Source organism: Lactuca saligna, chromosome 2, assembly GCF_052625555.1.
Source record: "Lactuca saligna cultivar CGN05327 chromosome 2, ASM5262555v1, whole genome shotgun sequence".
NCBI classification, from domain to species: domain Eukaryota; kingdom Viridiplantae; phylum Streptophyta; class Magnoliopsida; order Asterales; family Asteraceae; genus Lactuca; species Lactuca saligna.
Window position 1 is genome coordinate 78,880,280 of NC_136418.1, and position 24,240 is coordinate 78,904,519.

General features: G+C 41.0%; 1 protein-coding gene across 1 annotated transcript; it reads right to left on the minus strand.

Moving 5' to 3' along the window:
- Nucleotides 1-22,909: 22,909 nt before the first annotated feature.
- LOC145029828 (uncharacterized) lies at nt 22,910-23,584 on the minus strand. The gene has a single exon (XM_078978282.1). It carries the CDS (start codon nt 23,582-23,584, stop codon nt 22,910-22,912), a length of 675 nt encoding a protein of 224 aa, XP_078834408.1.
- Nucleotides 23,585-24,240: the final 656 nt, after the last annotated feature.

Here is a 24,240-nt window from a genome sequence, read left to right on the forward strand (position 1 = left end):
CTTCGATTCCCTAAAGTAACCCTTGATGCTTTCGGTCTTTACCATTGAATCTTATGGTTACACAACCTCTGTGTTTATGATCTTCGATTCGATTACCACGTTCTAAGTGAAACCCAAAATCCAATACCTGAAATGAATTGACGGTGAGTGATATACTCAAGATATTACTTGGAAATCTCATTTTCTTTTTGTGTGATCTTTTATGAAATCGTCTCCACCTAAGACATTTCTTCCCAAAGAGGTCCAATTTATTTTTCTTTGAGATTTTTGTTTATCCCATGCTTGTCACATGATAATTCCCACCTACCTGTTCAACAGATCACATCGGTCTCACAGGTATCTCTGCCAACACTCAGTTTTATGTTAAGACTTGATGTTCGGTTAGGGGTTAGCTACCCCTCAGCCCATGATCAAAATATGCCTTTCATTGTTTATTAATAGACAACTGATCGTATCTCCAGGGAAACCACACAAGCACTTCAAGTCTCTCTTGGCTTTGAAGGAAGTGATTCTTGCCCGGAATCTTCCGCTTTCTGTCTTCTTAATAGAAAACACTCACCTCTCAAACCCTTTGATTTATTTCTTTATCTTTCACACTCTTATGCACGAAAATTAATTTTTTCCAACATTCTGATTGTTGTTTGGTATATGGTTTTAAGTTTCAGTTGTAACCAAACAAGGGCACAAGGAATTTCAAACGGTACAAAAATATGATTTGGGCGCGTGCAATTGATTCGTTTCACAGCCACGTGTGCTGACGTATTCCTGGGATACACCATAACTTCTAATCGCGCTTTTTCAGGTGACATTTTGGTTTCCTCATCATCACGATTGTAACAGCCCGGAATTTCAGGTATTACTTTAAATTAATTTGGGGAATATTTAGGGGGGGGGGGGGGGACTCGGCGAGTTGATGCCTGACTCGCCGAGTAGGACCACGGTCTTGGTCACAGATTCGCGACTGGACTCGACGAGTCCATTAGGGACTCGGCGAGTCGACGCTGTTCAGCTGAAACCCTAGCCGTTTTGATTCTGGATCGTATATAATGTCTTTAGGGCCGTCATGTCTCGTCTTTTGGGCGATCGAAGATAACCTAAACAGCTGTGGGCATCTGGAGCAAGGGTGAAGGCTAGTGGAAGCTTGAAGAGGTTGTTAGGCAAGGAGAGGCAAGGTGGTGATCAAAGGAGGATCAAGGGGTTGAGCTCTGAAGGTTGGGGACACAGGGAACACGTTTTCCAGGTAATCCTCGGATCATTTCTATAGTTTTGGTGTTGTACACGAATCTAGGGTTTAGGAAACCCATTTAAGGATTTGATAGATTATAGAGTTGTTACAATTGTTTAAATCCCAGTAATAGTATGTGTAAAGGTCCAAGAGGTCCCATATCTATATATATTACGGAATCATGCGAATTACAGGAGGCAGTTGATTGACTGCATGGCGAGGACTCGCCGAGTCCAATGATCAGACTCGGCGAGTAGCTTGAAGATTTACTAGGACTCGCCGAGTTGTTCTTTAGACTCGGCGAGTAGCTTGAAGACTTACTGGGACTCGTCGAGTCGTTCTCTAGACTCGGCGAGTGGAGTCGGGGTGTCTAGACTCGCCGAGTCGCCTTTGCACTCGACGAGTCCGGTCAAGTTGACCGTTGACCTGTATGTAATTTCGTAGGGTCAGTGTCTTGTTTGATAAGATCATTAACAAAGTTATGTGGTATTATAGGGAGTCTACAGATTAACGGATCGAGTACGAGTAGCTCCAAGGGTTTATAGCTTGCATACTACGAGGTGAGTTTTCTCACTATACTTCACCCGGAAGGGTTTAACTTTGTGACCGAAAGGTCGTATGTGATATATGTGATTTATGCTATAACTGGAAAGGTAGATGCTATACATGTTATGTATGTTTATCCGGGCCGGAAGGCAATATGTTATGTGATAGCAGGAACATGTATGATGTATGATATATGTGCTATGTGTGTTATGTTATATGTGTTATGCTTTGTAAATGTTATGGGCCGGAAGGCAATATACTATGGGCCGGAAGGCAATATAATACGGGCCGGAAGGCGATATGTTATGGGCCGGAAGGCAATTATTTACGGGCCGGAAGGCAATGTTATGTGGACCGGAAGGTCAGGGCCTGGAAAGGCATATGTGTGTAAGTAGTATACTGGGGAACTCACTAAGCATTTATGCTTACCAGTTGTGTTTATGTTTTTCAGGTACTAGTGATGACCGTGGGAAGGCGCCGGCGTGACACGTACACACTGCCATTGTTGGAGATCTTGGGGATTCATTATTTGTATTTTTGAAATGAACTTGGAATAAATACTTTTGTCAAATAATGTTGTTCTATTTTAAATGAAAAATTTATTTGAAAATTTGAGCTGTTACAATTGGTATCAGAGTCTTGGTTTGAGGGATTCGGGTGTACTTTCGGGTGCAACTGAACTCAGACCGAGGATTTGAGGAAAAATCTTTTAAAAAAAAAAATAGGGACATAACATTTCATAAATGGTAAAGCAGTAAAACAAGGACGGAGCAGTGTGTACGATCAGCCAGCGCCCGAACGGTAAAGATCCCCAGAATACCTTACAATGTTATGTTATGCACTGAATTATGAATTGTTATGCATGCTAGAAGACTAGGTATACATGATAGGACTAGAACGACCTGTTTTGTGATGCCTTAGTCTAGGAAGATTGCTTATATGAGATATTTGGTAGCGTGCAAGTAGATAGTGCATACTAGAGGTAGATTACTCATTATTCGGGGTTTGGGGAGGAAGATTTGGGACGAATACTGATACGGTGTGGTCGGTAGTATTGGGCCCGTACTACCGAAGGCACCGGGTCGGTGGAAGACCCAAGTAAGAATCCCTAGATGCCGGAGACTGAGTAGGGTTGCGTTATCGAGTACAAATGTACTTGATGGAGTCTTTGATAAATTTTATGTTGTATTTCAGAGACATCATGGTTACGACACGCCACGGAGCGAGTTCGAGCGGTATGAGTGACGAGGAGATTCGTCAGATGATTCAGGAAGAGGTAGCTGCGGCGGTTCGGGCTGAGATCCCGGAGATGTTTGGGTCCATTAAGACCACCCTGATGGAGGAGTTTGAGGAGCGGTGGCCGCAAGGGGGCGATTCGTTGCTATTCCGAGAATTCAGCAACACGAAACCCCCTGAGTTCGATGGGACACAGGATCCGATTGCAGAGATGAGGTGGATCGCCGACATTGAGGGGTGCTTCTATACTTGCTCATGCCCGGAGCACCTGAGGGTACGGTTCGCCTTGAACCAGCTACGACTGGGAGCGAAGGATTGGTGGAAGTTCGTGACGGCGAACTTCACTGTGGCGGAGATTACAGCGGTGACGTGGGAGAGGTTCACGGAGATGTTCAGGGACGAGTACGTTCCCCCGGTGGAGAGGGAGCGATTGATTCAGGAGTTCTTGACCCTTAAGCAGGGTACTGATTCCGTGGCAGTGATCACGCGGAAGTTTCATGAGAGGGCGATGTTCTGCCCTGAGCTGGTATCTACGGAGCAGTCGCGGATGAGCCGGTATTTGGGCGTTTTGAAGAGGGAGATCAGGGATTTTGTGCCAAACTCCACCTATCGTACTTTCACTGAGCTTTAGGCGAACGCCAGGAAGCACGAGATCGAGTTGGAGACTCAGGCGAGGGAGGAGGCCGAGTCTCGGCAGGTGGATCGGCGGCCGGCTCAGTCTCAGCCGGCAGCCAAGCGGACTAAGTCCGCTGATTCGAGGATGGGAGGTCCGAAGGGCTGCACTTGCGCGAAGTGTGGCAAGAGTCACGAGGGGGTGTGTCGAGCTGGTGGTTGCTACAAGTGTGGCAAAGAGGGACACATTGCCAGGGATTGCCCTAAGGGGTTTATGGTTTGCTTTCACTGCAACCAGACAGGCCATCGGAAGGCCGAGTGTCCGCAGCTTCGTCAGGGAGCTACACCTACTACCAGGACTACTGAGACCCGACCGGCGAAGGTCGAGGCCCCGAGGGCTCGCGGGAGAGCCTTTCAGCTGACTGCGGAGGAGGTCCGCGCTGCGCCCGAAGTTGTGGCAGGTATGTTATCATTCACGTATTTACTTAAAGGTCGAAATGTTATGCTTATGTTAATGTATGTGTAGGTACTTTTCTTGTGAACTCTATGCCTGCTCTAGTGTTATTTGATTCGGGTGCGAGTAGATCGTTTGTATCGTTAGCCTTTAGTCAGCATATCGGCATTAGTCGTGAGCCGTTAAGTCGGCCGTTGAGCGTTTCTATTGCGGTCGAGAGGGTGGTTTGTGCTACGGAGGTTCTTCGGGGATGTGTGCTAGAGATCTTCGGGGTCCCGTTTCCGATTGACCTAATTCCTATTGCGATGGGGGATGTCTGTGTCATCGTAGGCATGGACTGGTTGAGCCGATTCAGCGCCGTCATTGACTGCGAGCGTCAGCTGGTGACTATACGAGACCCTAGTGGGGGAGTTCTTACGGTATACGGCGAGGGTACCCGTTCGGGATCAGCTTTTTGATCGGCCGCTAGGGCGAGGCAATGCATACAACAGGGATGTAACGGTTTTGTGGCGTATGTGATGGATACGCGGGAGACTTCCGAGAGACCGAAGAAAGTGGAGGAGGTTCCAGTGGTGCGCGAGTTTCCAGATGTTTTTCCCGAGGATTTGCCGGGAGTACCTCCTGCGAGGCAAGTAGAGTTTGGTATCGATCTAGTTCCAGGGGCTGCGCCTATTGCGAAGGTGCCTTATCGTCTTGCACCTCCAGAGATGCAAGAGTTGTCCTCGCAACTCCAGGAATTGTTGGGAAAGGGATTTATTCGGCCGAGTAGCTCGCCGTGGGGAGCACCATTTTTGTTCGTCAAGAAGAAGGATGGTTCACACCGGATGTGTATCGATTATCGAGAGCTGAACAAGGTGACGGTCAAGAACCGCTATCCGTTACCGAGGATCGATGATCTATTCGATCAGTTGCAAGGGGCATCTTGGTTTTCCAAGATTGATTTGAGATCAGGGTACCATCAGGTAAGAGTGCGGGATGAGGACGTCCGGAAGACAGCATTTAGGACGCGGTATGGGCATTACGAGTTCGTGGTGATGCCTTTTGGGCTCACCAATGCCCCAGCAGTGTTCATGGACCTCATGAACAGAGTATGCAGGCCGATGCTGGATCGGTCTGTAATTGTATTTATCGACGACATTCTGGTGTATTCGCGGTCTAGAGAGCAGCATGAGGGGCATTTGAGGGAGGTCCTTGAGGTACTGAGATCGGAGAAGCTATATGCAAAATTCTCCAAATGTGACTTCTGGTTACGGGAGGTCCAATTTCTGGGACACGTTGTTAATCAGACATGAATATTGGTTGATCCGACCAAGGTGAAAGCAGTGATGAGTTGGGAGGCACCGAAGTCACCTTCTGAGATCAGGAGTTTCCTTGGGTTGGCGGGGTACTATCGGAGGTTTATTAGGGACTTCTCTAAGATCGCGGTGCCGCTCACCAGATTGACCCGGAAGGGTGTTACATTTTCATGGGGACCCGAGCAGCAGACTTCCTTCAAGACACTTCGTCAAAGACTGTGCGAAGCCCTAGTATTAGCTCTCCCGGAAGGGATGGAGGACTTTGTCGTATATTGCGACGCATCGATTTCGGGACTGGGTGCGGTATTGATGCAGAGGGGCCATGTGATAGCCTATGCATCCAGGCAGATGAAGCCTCACGAGGCGAGGTATCCCACGCATGACTTAGAGTTGGGGGTAGTAGTGTTCGCCCTCAAAATTTGGCGTCACTACCTGTACGGGGTTCGTTGTACTATATACACGGACCATAAGAGTTTGAAGTATTTGATGGATCAACCCAACCTAAATATGCGTCAGAGGAGATGGTTGGACGTGGTTAAGGATTATGACTGTGAGATCCTATACCACCCAGGCAAGGCTAATGTGGTAGCCGATGCATTGAGTCGTAGGGCGGAGAGCACTCCATTGCGGGACGTATGTTTGAGATTGACGGTGATGACTCCGGTATTAGATGCTATTCGTGGGGCACAGGCCGAGGTGGTGAAATCCGGGATGCAGAAGAAGGAGCGGGTCGTTGGGTTAATTTCAGAGTTCGTTATGGATGGACGGGGACTTCTGACGTTTCAGGGTCGGATCTGGGTACCATTCGTGGGCGGTTCGCATGTTACTTTGATGGAGGAGGCACACAGATCGAAATTCTCGATCCATCCCGGTGCTACGAAAATGTATTTGGATTTGAGAAAGGAGTACTGGTGGCCTTGCATGAAGAGAGACGTCGCTTGGTTCGTTGAGAGGTGTTTGACCTGCCGTAGGGTTAAGGCCGAGCACCACAGACCGCATGGTAAGTTGCAGCCCTTGGAGGTTCCTGAGTGGAAGTGGGAACAGATCACGATGGATTTCATCACCAAATTGCCGAGAACTGCCCGAGGAGTCGATGCGATTTGGGTGATTGTGGATAGGTTGACAAAGAGTGCACACTTCCTTGCCATTAGCAAAAGTTCTTCAGCAGAGAAGTTGGCAGAGTTATACGTGAGAGAGATAGTATCTCGGCATGGGGTACCGATCTCGATTGTTTCGGATCGCAACGTACGTTTCACTTCCAGGTTCTGGAAGAAATTTCATGAGGAGTTGGGTACTAAACTGCATTTTAGTACCGCATACCATCCCCAGACCGACGGTCAGAGCGAGCGGACGATTCAGACATTGGAAGACATGCTTAGAGCGTGTGTGTTGGACTTCGGGGGTAGTTGGGATGCGCATCTGCCGTTGGCTGAGTTTTCCTACAACAACAGCCATCATTCGAGCATTGGTATGCCACCTTTTGAGTTGTTGTATGGTAGGAGGTGTCGGAATCCCATTTGCTGGGGAGAAGTGGGACAGAGAGTGATGGGCAGTACAGAGATCGTACTTCAGACGACCGAACAGATTCAACAGGTGAGGCAGAGGTTATTGACCGCCCAGAGCCGACAGAAGAGTTACGCGGACAGACGCCGGTCCGAGCTCGAATTCCAGGTTGGCGACTTCGTTCTTCTAAAGGTTTCTCCTTGGAAAGGAGTGATTCGGTTTAGAAAGAGGGGCAAATTGGGGCCCCGGTTCATAGGTCCATTTCGTGTAGTTGCAAGGGTAGGTCGGGTAGCTTATCGGTTGGAGTTGCCAGCAGAGCTGAGTCAGATTCACAATACCTTTCACGTATCACAGTTGAGGAAGTGTATAGCCGATGAATCGGCAGTGGTTCCGTTAGAAGATATTCAGGTGGATGCGAGCCTGAATTACGCCGAGAGACCAGTAGCTATCAGGGATCGGAAGATCAAGGTTCTACGGAATAAGGAGATACCTCTGGTGTTGGTTCAGTGGCAACATCGGAAGGGATCGGAGATGACTTGGGAGCCGGAGAGGGAAATGCGGGAGCAACATCCGGAGTTATTCGCAGAATGAGACTTCGAGGGCGAAGTCTAGTTCTAGTGGGGGAGAGTTGTAACAGCCCGGAATTTCAGGTATTACTTTAAATTAATTTGGGGAATATTTAGGGGGGGGGACTCGGCGAGTTGATGCCTGACTCGCTGAGTAGGACCACGGTCTTGGTCACAGATTCGCGACTGGACTCGACGAGTCCATTAGGGACTCGGCGAGTCGACGCTGTTCAGCTGAAACCCTAGCCGTTTTGATTCTGGATCGTATATAATGTCTTTAGGGCCGTCATGTCTCGTCTTTTGGCCGATCGAAGATAACCTAAATGGATGTGGGCATCTGGAGCAAGGGTGAAGGCTAGTGGAAGCTTGAAGAGGTTGTTAGGCAAGGAGAGGCAAGGTGGTGATCAAAGGAGGATCAAGGGGTTGAGCTCTGAAGGTTGGGGACACAGGGAATACGTTTTCCAGGTAATCCTCGGATCATTTCTGTAGTTTTGGTGTTGTACACGAATCTAGGGTTTAGGAAACCCATTTAAGGATTTGATAGATTATAGAGTTGTTACAATTGTTTAAATCCCAGTAATAGTATGTGTAAAGGTCCAGGAGGTCCCATATCTATATATTACGGAATCATGCGAATTACAGGAGGCAGTTGATTGACTGCATGGCGAGGACTCGCCGAGTCCAATGATCAGACTCGGCGAGTAGCTTGAAGATTTACTAGGACTCGCCGAGTTGTTCTTCAGACTCGGCGAGTAGCTTGAAGACTTACTGGGACTCGTCGAGTCGTTCTCTAGACTCGGCGAGTGGAGTCGGGGTGTCTAGACTCGCCGAGTCGCCTTTGCACTCGACGAGTCCGGTCAAGTTGACCGTTGACCTGTATGTAATTTCGTAGGGTCAGTGTCTTGTTTGATAAGATCATTAACAAAGGTATGTGGTATTATAGGGAGTCTACAGATTAACGGATCGAGTACGAGTAGCTCCAAGGGTTTATAGCTTGCATACTACGAGGTGAGTTTTCTCACTATACTTCACCCGGAAGGGTTTAACTGTGTGACCGAAAGGTCGTATGTGATATATGTGATTTATGCTATAACTGGAAAGGTAGATGCTATACATGTTATGTATGTTTATCCGGGCCGTAAGGCAATATGTTATGTGATAGCAGGAACAGGTATGATGTATGATATATGTGCTATGTGTGTTATGTTATATGTGTTATGCTTTGTAAATGTTATGGGCCGGAAGGCAATATACTATGGGCCGGAAGGCAATATAATACGGGCCGGAAGGCGATATGTTATGGGCCGGAAGGCAATTATTTACGGGCCGGAAGGCAATGTTATGTGGACCGGAAGGTCAGGGCCTGGAAAGGCATATGTGTGTAAGTAGTATACTGGGGAACTCACTAAGCATTTATGCTTACCAGTTGTGTTTATGTTTTTCAGGTACTAGTGATGACCGTGGGAAGGCACCGGCGTGACACGTACACACTGCCATTGTTGGAGATCTTGGGGATTCATTATTTGTATTTTTGAAATGAACTTGGAATAAATACTTTTGTCAAATAATGTTGTTCTATTTTAAATGAAAATTTTATTTGAAAATTTGAGCTGTTACAACGATGTTCTCTCTCCAGTGAACGGTATAAATAAGGGGTGATCGTGTTCTTTGGCATTTACCTCCCACGTAATCTCTCTCTCTGAAAAGTTTCCACTGTTCATCTTCTTCTTCAATTCAACAATCGCGACTTCTTCTTCTGCACAAGATCAAAATGCATCTTCATCTTTGCTCTCCATCAAGCCTAATCAAAATATGATTATAGAGATGACCCCGTTCTTATATGATGCGTACATGCTCCACGTGGTGGAATGCCTAAAATATTCCCCATTGCTGTTGGCACTCACGCAGGTGGAAGCCGTTCCAATGTCCCTGATTTCTCAAGTCTACACAACAGCAAACTATGACAAACACAAAGATCGCATCTACTTCACCATCCATGACAAGAAAACCTCTGTGTCCAAAACCAGGTTTTGCTCTCTTCTAGGGCTTGCAGTTGATTCTTCCGTCATCTCACCGGATTTTATCACCACTACTCAACTTTTCTCGATGATGTACGAGATGGGTTATACGGATGTTCTTACAACAATCGCGAAGGTCAAGAAATCTTGTCTTCCTTCTCAATGGAATGGATTTCTTACCCTTTTGATCAAGGGTTTAGCGGAGCGGTGTGGTGGTTCTGATACCACGAGTAAAGGATTTCTCACCATACTTAATGGTCTTTACAACGGCATCAACCTAGATTATGGCTCCATAATCTAGTCTCAAGTCGTTCAGAGTCTCAACACCTCTACACGGTACTCTGAGATCTCATGCGGCCGTTTCTGGACGCTTATCACAAAGAAGGCCATGGATTCGCTTGAAATCCCTGTGATGAAGGATGCTCTTAGGGCTTCAATTGCCTCTTACCACACTAAGAAGATCATCGTTTCTGATCCAAGTAAGTTTCTCCATTATGGATTAATCCCTGAATCCATGTACAGGTGTGTCACGCCTCACAGCAAAATTATGGCTGACTATAGCACCAGAACACCCTTGCCTCCAAGGGTTCTGTCCGAAGAACAGAAAGCTGCACTAGAAGCCCTTGATCAACCTGCCAACCGTGGCAAGAGGGCCGGCAAAAAGGAGAAACCAGAGAAGAAAGAAACTGAACCGAAAAAGGAGAGAAAGCGAAGATCCTCCAAACGAAAATCCGATGCAGAGGAACCTTCTCAGTCCAAATCAAAGAAGGTAAAGAAGATGGCTAAAAGATCCAAAGGATCTCCTTCTCTTGGCTCTGCTCCTAATGACCCATCCGACACAGAGGCTGCTGCTCCTCCAACAGAGACAACAATTGCTCAGTCTCCTCAACAACCATCTTCTCCTGCAGGCACTCATCTTCCCTCTCCACCAGCATCTCCTAAAATTACCAAATCACCCTCTCCACCAGCATCTCCCAAAATTACCAAATCACCCTCTCCACCAGCATCTCCCAAAATTACCAAATCACCCACTCCTCCAACTTCTCCTAAAATTCCTACCCCACCCCAATCACCAACACAGAAGGTCCCACTTTCTGTTCCCATAACCATCCCTCCAACTACAACAGAACCAACCATTCCCTTATCTATTACTCAACCTACATCTTCTATCCCCACACCAATTATCACCGAATCAGTTACTATCACCTCTTCCCAACCACCAGTAACAGTCAATGTATCTGATACAGGGGCTACTACTATGGTTGAAACCCCCGTCATCAACATACCACCATCTCCTTCTCCATCCTCCAACTCCGGTGCTACCTTGGGCGGTGATGATGAAGAGTACGATTCTCTTTATTATAGCCCATATCGGATTCCCACAACTTCGGTGCTACCTTGGGCGGTGCTACCTTGGACACTGATGCCGATACCCCTGTTACCACTCAGCAGCTTCAAGAAATTCACGACAAACTCGATAGTCTGTTGGCTGATAATAAAGCCTACGGGGGTGTCGTGCTGAAAGCCTTCATCGAGTCTGCGATCAAGACGTATACTGACGCTCTGGATCGTTCCACTGATGCCATCGACAACTCAGCTGCTTCATGCTCCAAAGCCACAAAGGAAGTTTCTGAGGTTGTTCACACAACTCAGATCTTTCTTGATTCTCTCAAAGCACATGTTGATTCCAGTGCTGCCAAGTTTCAGACGTCAGTCGACTCCTTTTCGGCTACCCTTCAGGGTGAAACCTCCAAGTTTGAGGCTCTACGTACTGACCTTAAAACTGAATCCACCTCTTTTCTCCAATCTTTGGATTCACATTTTGCTTCTCTAGCAGCAGAGAGCACCTTAAAGGAAGATCTTGTCAAGCATCAGGCAACTATCGACCTTCAGAAGATACAACTGGCCCAGGCACAACAAGAAATCTCTTTGTTGAAAACTCAGCGGGCAGTTCTTCAAGGTTGCGCTGGTGATGTCAAGAATATGTTGACAAATGTTCTTGACACTCATGATCCCTTCCTTACCCTTACTATCAGATAGCATCTCCAGGCTAAACTCCTTCTTGCGATTAACATCTTGAGCGAAATGAAGGGTGTCTCAGAGAAGCTTGTTCTTCCGCGACAAGGGGGAGAGGAAGGTTTATCAAAGATAGAACCGAAGGTTAATGTAGCTTCGGGTTCTGGAAAACAGTTCCTTGTTGAGAGCGAGTCAGATACAGATGAAACTATTGCTGAAGCTCTTCAACGAAAGAAAAGGGACAAAGAGATGGATGAAACTCTTAAAATAGCTCGAGAGGCCGAGGCTAGAGAAAGAAAAATCAAGGAGGATGAGGATGCTCTACAAGCCAAGAAGACTCTGTTCCCAGAATGGGACAGAGACACACTCATCAATCAAGCGATTGAGTTTCCCTCCATATATTGGTTGGAACCGATTGCATCTTTCGAGTGTGAAAATACCAAAGACTCGCAGTTTGACATGCCAATCACGCGAAAAGCTTTTACATTTCATTGCTTTGATGTCACTGCCGATGTCCCTCATCCAAACTTGAAGGTTGACAGAGAATTAATAGATTTCTATTTGAAGTATGGTCAACCGCAGTACTTGACATGGAGTGCACAGAAGATAATTAAAGTCAAGGTACTGAAACCAACACAGGCTGGGAAAATTTGTGAACGTTAACTTCAAAATCAACAGAGGAACGACCAACACAGAACATCTCATTTCTCTGGCAGATCTTCCCAGTCTGAATCCGCATGATTGGATTCTGCTATACAACATTCTCTCTCCAATCATAGAGAGTATGAACCGATTCTGAAACATCTCAAAAGAATGTTGGCTTCCTACATCCATGAGCTCGCCACTATGGATCAGGAAATAACAAAGATAATGAACAAGAAACCGACCATCAAGCCTACTTCCTAGACAGGAGACGTTCATAAAATGAAGATAGGGCAAATTGACTCTTCAAATCTGACGGTCATGTTCACAAGAGGCGACAAGCATAAGTTTCTATTTGCTTTGGTAGACAAGCATCTGTTTTCAACAGATTGTCTGGAGCATATTATAAATATCATTCATCGATGCAAGCAGAACTCAACAGCAGATAAGAAGAACTTCACTGATATGCTTCGTTAGTATATCACCTTCAGGCATCACATTCTGGCTATTATACCGAGGATTTTTGAGACGGTAAAGAAGCCTTCTGCTGTTAAAAGGGAATGAAGATTCTGTGCCAAAGACGCAAAGGGGGAGATTGTTGAAGATAATTGTGTTGCGTCTTGGGCCCTTTTGTTTTACAACCAGATTGGGCTTGTTAATCCGTGTTTAACTAGATTAGCCTTTTTTTTCTTAGAAAAACGGTTAGGGTTTCATTATAAATATATGCATGCATGTATGCGTATAGTAACAGTCGTCACTCTCATTGAATATTGTAAACCCTAAAATCCTCTACTGTTGATGTTCTTTATCGAGCTCTTCTGAGGATTTTTTATTGAATCATTCGACACCTTTTGATTCATTAGCTTGTTCTTAATTGTTTATCTAGTCATTTATCTACCTGTTTCATAGCTCTAATCGATCTTTAGATTTGTTTTAAACTCATCACATTCTTTCTTAAATATATTCTTTGATGTAGTTTTAGACATAGAGCTATAGAGGTCAATCTTTTTATCTATAAAAAGAATTTTTTTTCCATGTAATTTGTCATTTCAATCAATGAGAATTACATTCCCCTAAATATAACTGCTCTGACTTTCTTATCCATATAAAATACTACATTTTTTCTTGTTTACAGGAGAACAGGTTCATATACTAGCATTACACCCTTCAAGGTTGCTGAAGTAATCAGTAAAAATGGCATAGGCCCAAATGCCAAAAAGCAAAACGGTGAGGCCAATGGGTCCCGTGTTTCTACAGTTACAAGTCCTAATGCACATGTTTCAACTCAAAATGCTAATGATATTTAGGATGAAAAGACTGACCCAAAAAAGAATCTTTTCACTGGTGAATCTCTTCTAAGAATGCAAGATCACAGAAGACAAACCGAAATGATTTTGCAGAGATTTAGGAATTCCTAATTTTTTTCTCGAACTGCTGAGTCAGATGAGCCACTTTTGGTCAAAAAGAAAAACACATGAAACGTTTAGAGAAGTCTTGATGGAAGTACTTCTGGTGGAGTTGCATTCCATTCCATTCCTTGTTTATTATAATTATCTCATTGTTTTGTGTTTGGTATGATTGAATCGGAGAAGGAATGGAATGTTTCATTCCATTCCATTCCTTTCATTTGCTATTCTATTCCTTTCCATTCATCCAAACAAAGGAAGCAAATAATCATTACTGATTTGCATTCCATTTTCTTATTTGGAAGGATGCAGGTGCTTTTACATGTAAACATTGGTGTAAACTATTTAAAAGATCCAGTTTTAGAAATCACACAGCTACAGAATCCATAATTCCCTCAAGTCAAGATCCATGTGGAGATTTATTAAAATGGTTACTCCCTTTAAAAAATTCCATTCCCTCTCCATCTCCTTCATTAACCCCCTTCCCCTCAAATGAACTCTTCAAGCATCTGTTCCTCATCAAAAAAAAGTCAACCCTTCCGCCACATCAGCATCCCTTATTTTTTCATTTGGACACTGCAGAAGCTATTCCATGTCAGCAATTCCTCCTAGTGATGCTCCTGTGTTACCCTCTAGCTCCATGTCAAGCATTGACTTAGAAGACCAGAATCAGTTCTCAAGTAGAAAGTCAAAGGATGAGAAAGGTGAAGGTGAAGGAATTTTATCTTTCCAAGGTGTACCCCTAGATATTATTTAGCAGATCTCAATTTATTTACATGGTTTCAATTGAGTGAATGATTATTTTCTTAATTTAATGATGGGTTACAGTTATGTGGAGCAGGGTTGTCTGATGATGTTTTTGTTGGTTGCATCATGTCAATGTCATCAACTATAGTGGTTTGTTTGTTACCTAAATGTTTTTCTAGTCTATTTAACTTCTAGGTTGTTATAGTTGTTCTAGCCTATGAAACTTTTAGTTAAGAAAAATAGTAATAATGCTCTTAATGGTCAGGTCACTATAGGGACGCTCATTTTTCAGGTAATTATTTTACATATTCAGAAACAAAGAAATGCTTATGACCTATTTTATAATTTTTTTTTAATCTTGTTTTGGTATTTGACAAGATTGTGCTGTTGGCTTACTGTTGCCTTATTGCCAATTTTGGGTGGCAAACAGTCAATAGGCCTTGGTTGTTTTCCTCGCCTCAAATCATCCACGCAAATTCATGGGTCAGATTTATATTCCAGTTATGAACTGGTTTCTCTTGGCTGTTGCCATTCTTCTTGTCACTTTCATTGCAAGCACTGATGAGATTGGAACTGCATATGGTATATTTATCTTCAAAAAATCTCACAGTTCTCTTTAATATATAAATAATTTCATTTTCTATAAATAAATAATACAAGAGTTGCTGAGGTCGGAGTGATGATGATGACCACCATCTTAGTAATCCTTGTTATGCTTCTCATATGGCAGATCAACATCATTCTGGTGATGTCCTTTGCTTTCATTTTCCTTGGTTTGGAGTTCATATTCTTGTCATCTGTTTTATGGGGCATTAGAGATGGTAGCAAGCTAAAACACGAAACAGAAGTGAAGAAAAAATGTCAATGGATGTAATGCGTGAGTTGGGAAGTAATCTTGGAACTGTGGGGTTTTGCAGGGGATGACCTCAATGGGAAATGTGTAAGTCTTCCATTTTGACTTATTATTATTATTATTATTATTATTATTATTATTATTATTATTATTATTATTATTATTATTATTATTATTATTGTTATTATTATTATTATTATTATTATTATTATTATTATTATTATTATTATTAATGGTGTCTGCAGTAAAAAAACATTTCACTTTTTACTTCAGGCTGATGACATTGTCAACAAATCTGTTTGGTGCATCTCTTTTAAAACATGGTCATTCATGCCATGCTTCCTGAATCTGATGGTGCAACTGTCATCTCAAGTAAGTTGTTATACCTATTTTCAATTTTCTTTTTAATTATTAAGTTAACTAAAGTTTTTTTTTCTTAATTCCTTTTATTTATTTTTATGATTCAGTCAAATGAACTCTACCAGTTAGATGCAGTTGCTTTTTGCTTATTATCCACTTGGGTAGGTTAAATAAAATGATCTCGTCATATTACCATTGTTTTTTTTTTTTTTTCATTATTAAAAAAATGTATTTTAATCACTTTCAGTGTAGAGATAAATTACCGCTAAGTCTTGAGTTTGGGTCTTTTATGGCTGGTGTTATGATTTCCACAATTGATTTTGTACTATAATAATGAGTAATGACACACATACACATATTTTTTGCAGGTGGAGCCAATTCGAAAGTTATTTGCAGCTCTATTTCTATCAAGTATTGGGATGCTTATACATGTACAGTTCTTGTGGACACACATGGATATATTACTAGCATCTGTTATTCTTGTTATAGTTTTTAAGACTACAGTTTCTGCAGTCATGAGAAAGGCCTTTGGATATTGTGTTAAGACATCATTTCTTGTAAGCGTCATTAGACCACTTAGCCTCAAATCGAAGCCAAGTTCATAACCTTTTACCAGGTTCGATTTTTATTTATTTATTTATTTATTTATTTTTATTTTACAGTTTTAGCCCTAAATAGATTAAGCCCTATCGCATCAGCCATGAGACATTTCTCGTCTACAACCAAAGATGTAATATGGATTCTTATGATTTAACATATCAATCATATTGAACCAAAAGGGGATTTAAACACTAGTAGACCTTTGCATAGTGCTAAAATAAGGTTTTATAGAAATTGGCATATATAGCTTTAACTTCATGTTTTTGCAGATGACAGTAAAAGATGCTTTGAACTCTGCTCTTGTTGAGGAAATGGCTGCTGGTTCTAGTATCTTTATCATGGGTGAAGAGGTAACTAGCTAGTACTATGTTTATCATTATATATCTAGAGAGTCTTTTGCTATAAGCCTCATCTTTAATTTTGTGATGTGCAGGTTGGAGAATACTAGGGTGCATAGAAGGTTAGAATTTTAAAAGCATTCCACTTGATCTATCAAGTGTGTGTGTGTTTTGGTCTTAAATATTGGGTTTTATTATGCTTAGGTAGATTACAAAAAGATTGTTACATAAGTATGGACCTGACAGGGTTGTTGACACCCCTATCACAGAGGTTAAATAATTTGTTCTTCCCTTATATATTTAGGTCCTTACAAGATGCATCTGATGCTGTGAAGGTATATTAAGATCATAAGATCATAAATTTCTTTTCTAATATTTTTCAAGAAATGTCAACAACATGCAGGAGAAATAATACTAAGCATTGGTTCCATTGTTAATGAAAGCTATTGGATGGCAAGGAGGAAGTATACTATCCCTTGAGACACTAAAACGTGTTGTGGTTGCACAAGGTCTTAGGTCAGTAATCATATATGTCGTGTATCTAAAATCCAATCGTCGCCATCGATTCAAGTTGACCTCAATCTAGATCAAGGTCACCGAGGGTTGTTAGTTTTATAGGAATGTATAACCTATGTTAGCAATGTATAATTTTTGTTTAACATTTAAATGACACACATTTTTGCTTATTTATTTATATTTCTTGTATCTAATTAGTTTGTAAATTTTTGTTACAACTATTGATTTGTTTTATATTGCCATGGAACGATTATTTGTATAGCATTAAATTTTATGCAATGGATTGTATTTTTGTATATGATATTTTATTTTCTATTATGAGACATTAAATACAAGTTTAATCTGAAAATTAGTAAATCTATAAATAATAGTTTTTTTTAAACATTTAAAATTACGATACGCAAAAATGTGTGTCATCTTTATTTATGACATGGCCTTTCTTGACAGGGGCTTTCTTGATGCGCATTGCGTGTCATTAACACGCGCGTCGTAAGATTACGACATGCGAATGCGTGTCGTCTTCGTTTATGACAGGGCCTTCCTTGATACGCATTGTGTGTCGTAAACGCGCATCGTAATTGCACGTTGTAAATGAGCGTCATAAATGCGCGTCGTCTCTCTTTATGACATGGCCTTCCTTGACGCGCATTTGCGCGTCGTCTGAGCCTTTACGACGCGCAATGAGCGTCGTAAAAGGATGTTTTTCTAGTAGTGAGTGTATTTATTTGGATATAAGTGTAACCGCTCATGTGACCAACTATAAAGTAGTAGAGTACCCGATGACCTTCCCAGTCATGCGTAGTGAAGTAATGTAGTGCCACCCCTGGCCTAGTCGGCTCCGACTGTAGTTAACAGTCGGGATGTAATAATGTCAGTTCCATATAGATCTATACATATAGTGTTGCTTTCCTTTTCGGAAGCCCTGGTCACATGGTGTAAGTGCAGTAGAGTACCTTATAGAGAGATAGTGTGATATACTTTGTATTAGTGAATTCTCTTATGCTTTAGTATGGTACACTTTTACTATAGTAAGTAGACTGTTCTCTTGTACTCTCATTAGCTTGTAGTATTAACAGATATAGTGAGTATAGTAGTAGTAGAGGTAACGAGCAGTAGCCTTAACTATACCTATTATAGTTAACTAGAGTAATGTGAATTCCTGCCTCTGATCAACAAAGTTAATGAATAAAATGAAAACTTTCATATCTAACACAAATATATATGATATATAACTAAGAATTCAACGACAGTCGGACGGACAACAACTACCCTAAGACCACATCAAACAAGAATAGGAAATACGGCGAGCTATCGGTCCTAAGACCTTCAAGTCTTACTTATATAAATATATTAGTGTAGATATATATTTTTATAAAGGAAAGTAGTATAAACATAGTTTTGAAAGTAGTTTAACAACAATTTAACCTTAAAAACGCATTTGATAATTAGTTAAAACAATTTTATGGATAAGTATCTAAAAGTGTAGAGAAAGCTCTTTTTGATGAAATATTGTAAATCACAATTGATTTGATGATTAAAATATGTAGTATTGTACTTGTATCCCCCCCCCCTAAAACATGTAAATACATTTAGAAAGGTTCATTAAGGGGTATGAACTCACCTGCAATGAGTGGATCGGGTGGAAGTGTCGGGTGAACATTTGGTGTCAAGTAGAGACTTGTACACCCTTTATGACCCTAGTAAAATATGAAGACATATGTTTACAAATAATTAGTGATTTAAACCCTAATTGAACAGATATAGGCATCCAAATGTGATTATAGGTCTCATGGTTGAGTGCTAGAAGGCTAAAGGGTTGCAAGGATAGAGTATATGACCTCACCATGGAGTTTACTCTTCTAAAACTCACCTTAAGTGAGTTTACGCTAGGGGACCTCATCCCCCATGAGTTTACAGCCGTAAACTCATGGGAGATGTGTAAGTGAGTGGTTTCAAGCCTTTGGTGGTTCTAGAAGTGGTTCTAAGGTATTCTACAAGGGTATAGGGGTATTTAAGGGTCCAAGAGTATACTCCCTTGGAGTTTACGGTCCAAAGACCACTCCTTGGGGGTTTACGGCCGTAAACCCCATGGTTTATGGTAGCAAACTCTTGTACACCTCCATTCTTTGATTCTAAGGCTCTTGGCTCAATCCTAACATGTTCTAGTAAGGGTATAAGGCTCTTTAGGGGACTTAAACTTTCATTTGACATGGTTTAGGGGATTTTACGGTCTAAGCATATGCTTGGGCCGTAAACTCTATTTTACCCCTCAAATGTTGGCGTTTAAATGTTCCAAGTCCGAAATTGCAAGTCCCTTGATCATATCTTAAGCTTAAATGAGTTTTGGAAGTGTTGTGGGCTTGGTTTGCATATTTAGAGGGTGTTTACGGCCTAATGTCACACCACGAAAACCGAAGGCGGAAACATTTCCGGGGTTGACTCCACGTTGAGTATCAAATCCAATGTACAGAGTAAGTAAAGTAAAATAACCATTACATTACATAAAGAAAAGTTTTACAGTTGTTTCAAAAGTAAAGTTGTACAGTTGTGATACATAGTATATATATGAACAAAATGAAACGGGTCTTCTGAGTACTCTGTCTTCGGACAAAAGGATCTTCGGGTACCTGTTCTAACGCTGACCTGAGAACACAAGCGGTTTAAAAATCAGCACAACGCTGGTGAGTTCATAAGCGGTTTTTGTTTGTGAAATGTTCAAGCTTCCTTTCTGTTTGTGAAATGTTACGCACACCAAGAAAATCCCATATTTTCTTAAAAAGGTTTGTTATCGTTTTTCATCATGTAAAGTAAAGTTGTACATTGAAAACATGTTTTTCTCTTGTGTAAATGTACACTTAGGTTATCTGATTTGGTATACTGGTTCTGGGTAGGTACCAATGAATTCCCAGGAAAGTCCCATACTTTCCTGATTGTATTTTACCAATTGTGAAAGATGTAAAGTTATCTGCTCTTTTACCCTTTTCTGGTTATGTAAATGTTTCCCCAGGAAAGTCCTATACTTTCCTGAATGTTGGTTATCACTGTAAAAGATGTATCTGTAAAATGTGGTTATGTTCAATGTTTCACCAGGAAAGTCCCATACTTTCCTGAATGTTGGTTATCAATGTAAAAGATGTATTACATTATTCATTATTACTATTGAGTAAATCTCTGTTATCCTAATTGCAAGTTCCATAACCATACAATAGACTAGATATGGCAATAAGTAGTCCACATCACCTTATGACTTTCGTCACCCTTGAACTATTTTGGTTTGACTATAATTAGCAGCCAGGTGTGGAGTAGTCAACCCCGTATAGATCTATACACCAAGTCATGCTCTCTAAATCCCAAAGATTCTGGTTACGGGTGCAGTCCTCCACTCGCGTATCTTTGTGGAGTGTTCGCCGAGGACGTGTCTCCAATTATACAGGATTAACAAATTTACTAGTAATAATATGATAGTCCTCCACTCACGTATATCTGTGGAGTGTTACCGAGGACAAAACAATACAGGTTTTATGTTCAAATGTTCTAATGTCATGCTTTTAACTGATAAAATGTGGAAAACCATTTGTGAAATATATATATATATATATATATATATATATATATATATATATATATATAACATAACAGGTTAAAATCCATTTCACAAATATATGTTTACGTGATCTGCATGTTCAAATGGTTATCAGTTGTAGTAATCAGTTTTAAAAGCATATAAAATGTGAAACGCACACATGAAAACATGTTTTGAGTACAAGTAATCCCTTGTACTTTGCTTGTGTTCCCCCTGAAAACAGTGAAAACGGTGAAAATGGGTAGGGGTATGAACTCACCCGACGAGAAGGCGCAACTGTTTCGGACACTAAACGTTGGTTCGAGGCTTGTTAACATGCGAGGTTCCTATGTAATATGAAATGGTACCCAAAGGTATCTATTTAGACTTTAAACCACTAATTAGATAGGATAATACACTCCAATGAATTTAAACACCTCAAAACGAGTGTTTGGAGTGACCCGTGTGACATCTACGGACGTGTAAGGGCACGAGGGACTTGGGATTTGAGTTTACTCCCGAAGAGTAAACACTTTAGGGAGTTTACTGCCATGAAACCCATACACACATGAGTTCACGGCCGTGAACTCATGTTTGGGTGATTTTGAGTGTTTAATGTCTTGTTTGGACATGGAGATTGTTGGAATGAACTTCTAACATGCCTTGGAATGATTTAATGGGACTTATACCATTTAAAAGGGAGTTCATGGCTGTAAACTTAGAGTTTACGGACGTAAACTCTCCTATGGTCAAAAATAATTATTTTGAGGCACAAGGAACAATCACATGTGATTCTAGTTAATTTTCCAAGGCTTGGTATGACTTTAGGGCACCATTTAACACACATTTAGGAGTTTACAGCCCAGGAGCATGTTCTATGGCTGTAAACTCTCATATGTAAAGTTTTGTTATGTTTAAGGTCTCCAAACTATTTTTAGATGGTTCTAGAATTTACCACACGACTATTGGTTAAGTTACAAGGCATTCTAACATGTAAAAGTGAGTTTACTCCCAATGTTTGAGGATTTTACAGCCCAAGCACATACCTTGGCTGTAAACTCTCATTTTTCCTTCAAAATTCAAGTTTAAGGTGTTCCAAGTCCAGGTTTGTAAGCCTCAAGGTCGTATCTAAGTCCCAACAATGATTTGGAAGGGTTAAATGGCTCTAAAACCCCATATTTATGTGTTTACCGCCCAAGTATGTGCCTTGGCCGTAAACACTTGTTCCAGGTCCTATTTCACATTTTAAACATAGATTTGAATGTTAAAGAGGTTGAATAACAAGTTAGGAAGGTTACCTTTATGATTTGAAGCCTTAAATCTATGTTTTTGGACCTTAATCTAGAATGAGGACAAAGGTTAGAGAGAGAGTAGTGAGATGAAGCCAAAAGCTTCAAATGAAGGCTTAGAATGCTTTATATAGTGTCTAAGTTTTGGACACGGTGGAATTCTACCCGATACCGGTGTTAGGTGGGGCTTTTGGTCGTACCCGATTAAGTTGTCGTAATCCGATATGGTCGATTCTAGAAATATTCCGATCACTAATATGGGGTGTTAAAATGATTTCTAATTGTATTAAGACACCCATTAAGTCATTTTAGATCGATACAAATTAATGATTTAATTAAACGACGAAATCGGAATCGGATTTGAAAATGATGTTTGGTTGATCGAATTGGATTACAAATTGAGTTACAAGAAGTGGTACGAAATTTCGGTTTGTTACACCTAAGCATGTGCTTGGGCCGTAAACCCTCTTCCAAGCCCCCAAATTTGATGATTCAAGGCTCAAACTTCTAGGTTTAACCCAAAACTAGTTTTTAAGTCTAAAGGGAGGAGTTTTGGGCATTTTGCACCATTTTAGGTGTTTACGGCCTAATGGGGCCGTGAACTCCTTTTTGTTGGCCATTTTGAGTGATTTTTGTACTATATCAACAAGAAATAATGTTTGGAACAAGTTAGGGTAGAAGATCTTACGTTTTGGAGGCGGAAACTTGCGGTTATGAGGCGAAAACGAGCTTGAGAGAGAGAGTAGAGAGAGAATGTGTGTATAGAGTGGTAAAAGGTTTCTATGGAGTGTCCACCCTCCTTTATATAAGGCTTGGGTGTTGTACCCGGTATACGATTACCCGATACTGACGTTTTAACGAGGTTTAAACTTTTTATCCGGTTGAATGGTCGTAAATAAAAATAACTTTTCCAATTAAATGGAATTGATATTTTACGTGATTTTATATATTTTATCACAATGATAATAACATGAAATATAAATAAATAAAACATTTATTTATTTGTCGACACCAAATTAACGAAACTTTTATAAAACGGGATATTCCTTTAACCGTAACGCGACATAATAACGGAATAAACTTTGGGGTTGCTACAAAATGGAACCTCCCTTTTTATGAGATTCTTCACGAGATACAATTGAAAAAACAGTTTTTTACATTATGAAGAGGTTCCATTAACAGAATGTGGCTTTTAACCTGACTGAATGTATCATCTAAACCAGATAAAAACTGCATTAACTTCATCAATTTTGAATGATTAACAAAACTAGCTGAGGCTTCACATGTACATTCAGTCAGATTAGCTAACCCATCAAGCTCTTTCCACAAAGCATCAAGTTTACTATAATACTCAGAAACAGATAAACCATTATGAGTAAGATAATTTATTTTTTGATGCACATTAAACACAACAGAACTATTAGCTTTAGAATAGGTTTCACTTAATTCAGACCAAATGTTAGAAGCATTGTCACTACAAGCATGATTTGCATATAAAGACTCAGACACTGAACCAAGTAGCAAAGAACACACAACAACATTAACACGTTCCCATTTACGAATCTTAGACTCATCCCCACTAGGTTTAGGAAACATTTTATCAACAAACCCTAATTTATTCATACCTTTCAAGGCCCTAGTCATAGAAACTTTCCAGATTCGAAAATTCTCAATACCAGTCAATTTAAAGCTAATAATAGAAACTACACCATTATCAGAAGGATGCAAGAATAACGGATCATCAAAATCATAACGATCTGAACTTTTAGAACCAGATCCAGAGGGAGTTTCTCCAACCATGACTAATACAATTTAAGTAACAACAATAATGTGCTCTCACAATGAGTAATTACACTAGACCAGATTCTAATCACCTTTCTTGGGATAGACAAGTCAATATAATCACAAGAACACAATCTTATTATCATCAAAACTGTAAGAGTTTCTTAATAAAAAAGAACACCATGAAAGCAACCTGAACAAATAAGAGAAGAGATTAGGCGTGCAAAAACTTACAGAGGTCCACCAAAAAATCGCATAGCAAACAACAATGTAATTTACGGTTAGACCTATATAGAATAGAGTCTAACACTGAAGCAGACTGACATTCAAATGCTTGAAACCACCAATCAACCTCAAATTACACCATTTGCGTTCTTAATGTAGACCGTTAAAAGACCCTAACTTTCGTATTTATAAAAGACCCAAACTTTCATACATAACAATATAGTTACCCGAAAACATGCTACTTGCATATTCATAATTTTTTGTTACATTGATAAAGAGATTACAAACTACTGGATACAAACCAACTATTTTAAAATGTTATATATTACATTACTTCCCAGAATTCTATAGTTTTATACCTATGAGAATGCAAAATACGATAGTTTCAAACTATTCATAAGCTTCTATCGATACAACAATTTCAAACTATTCAAAAATCTTCTACTAGT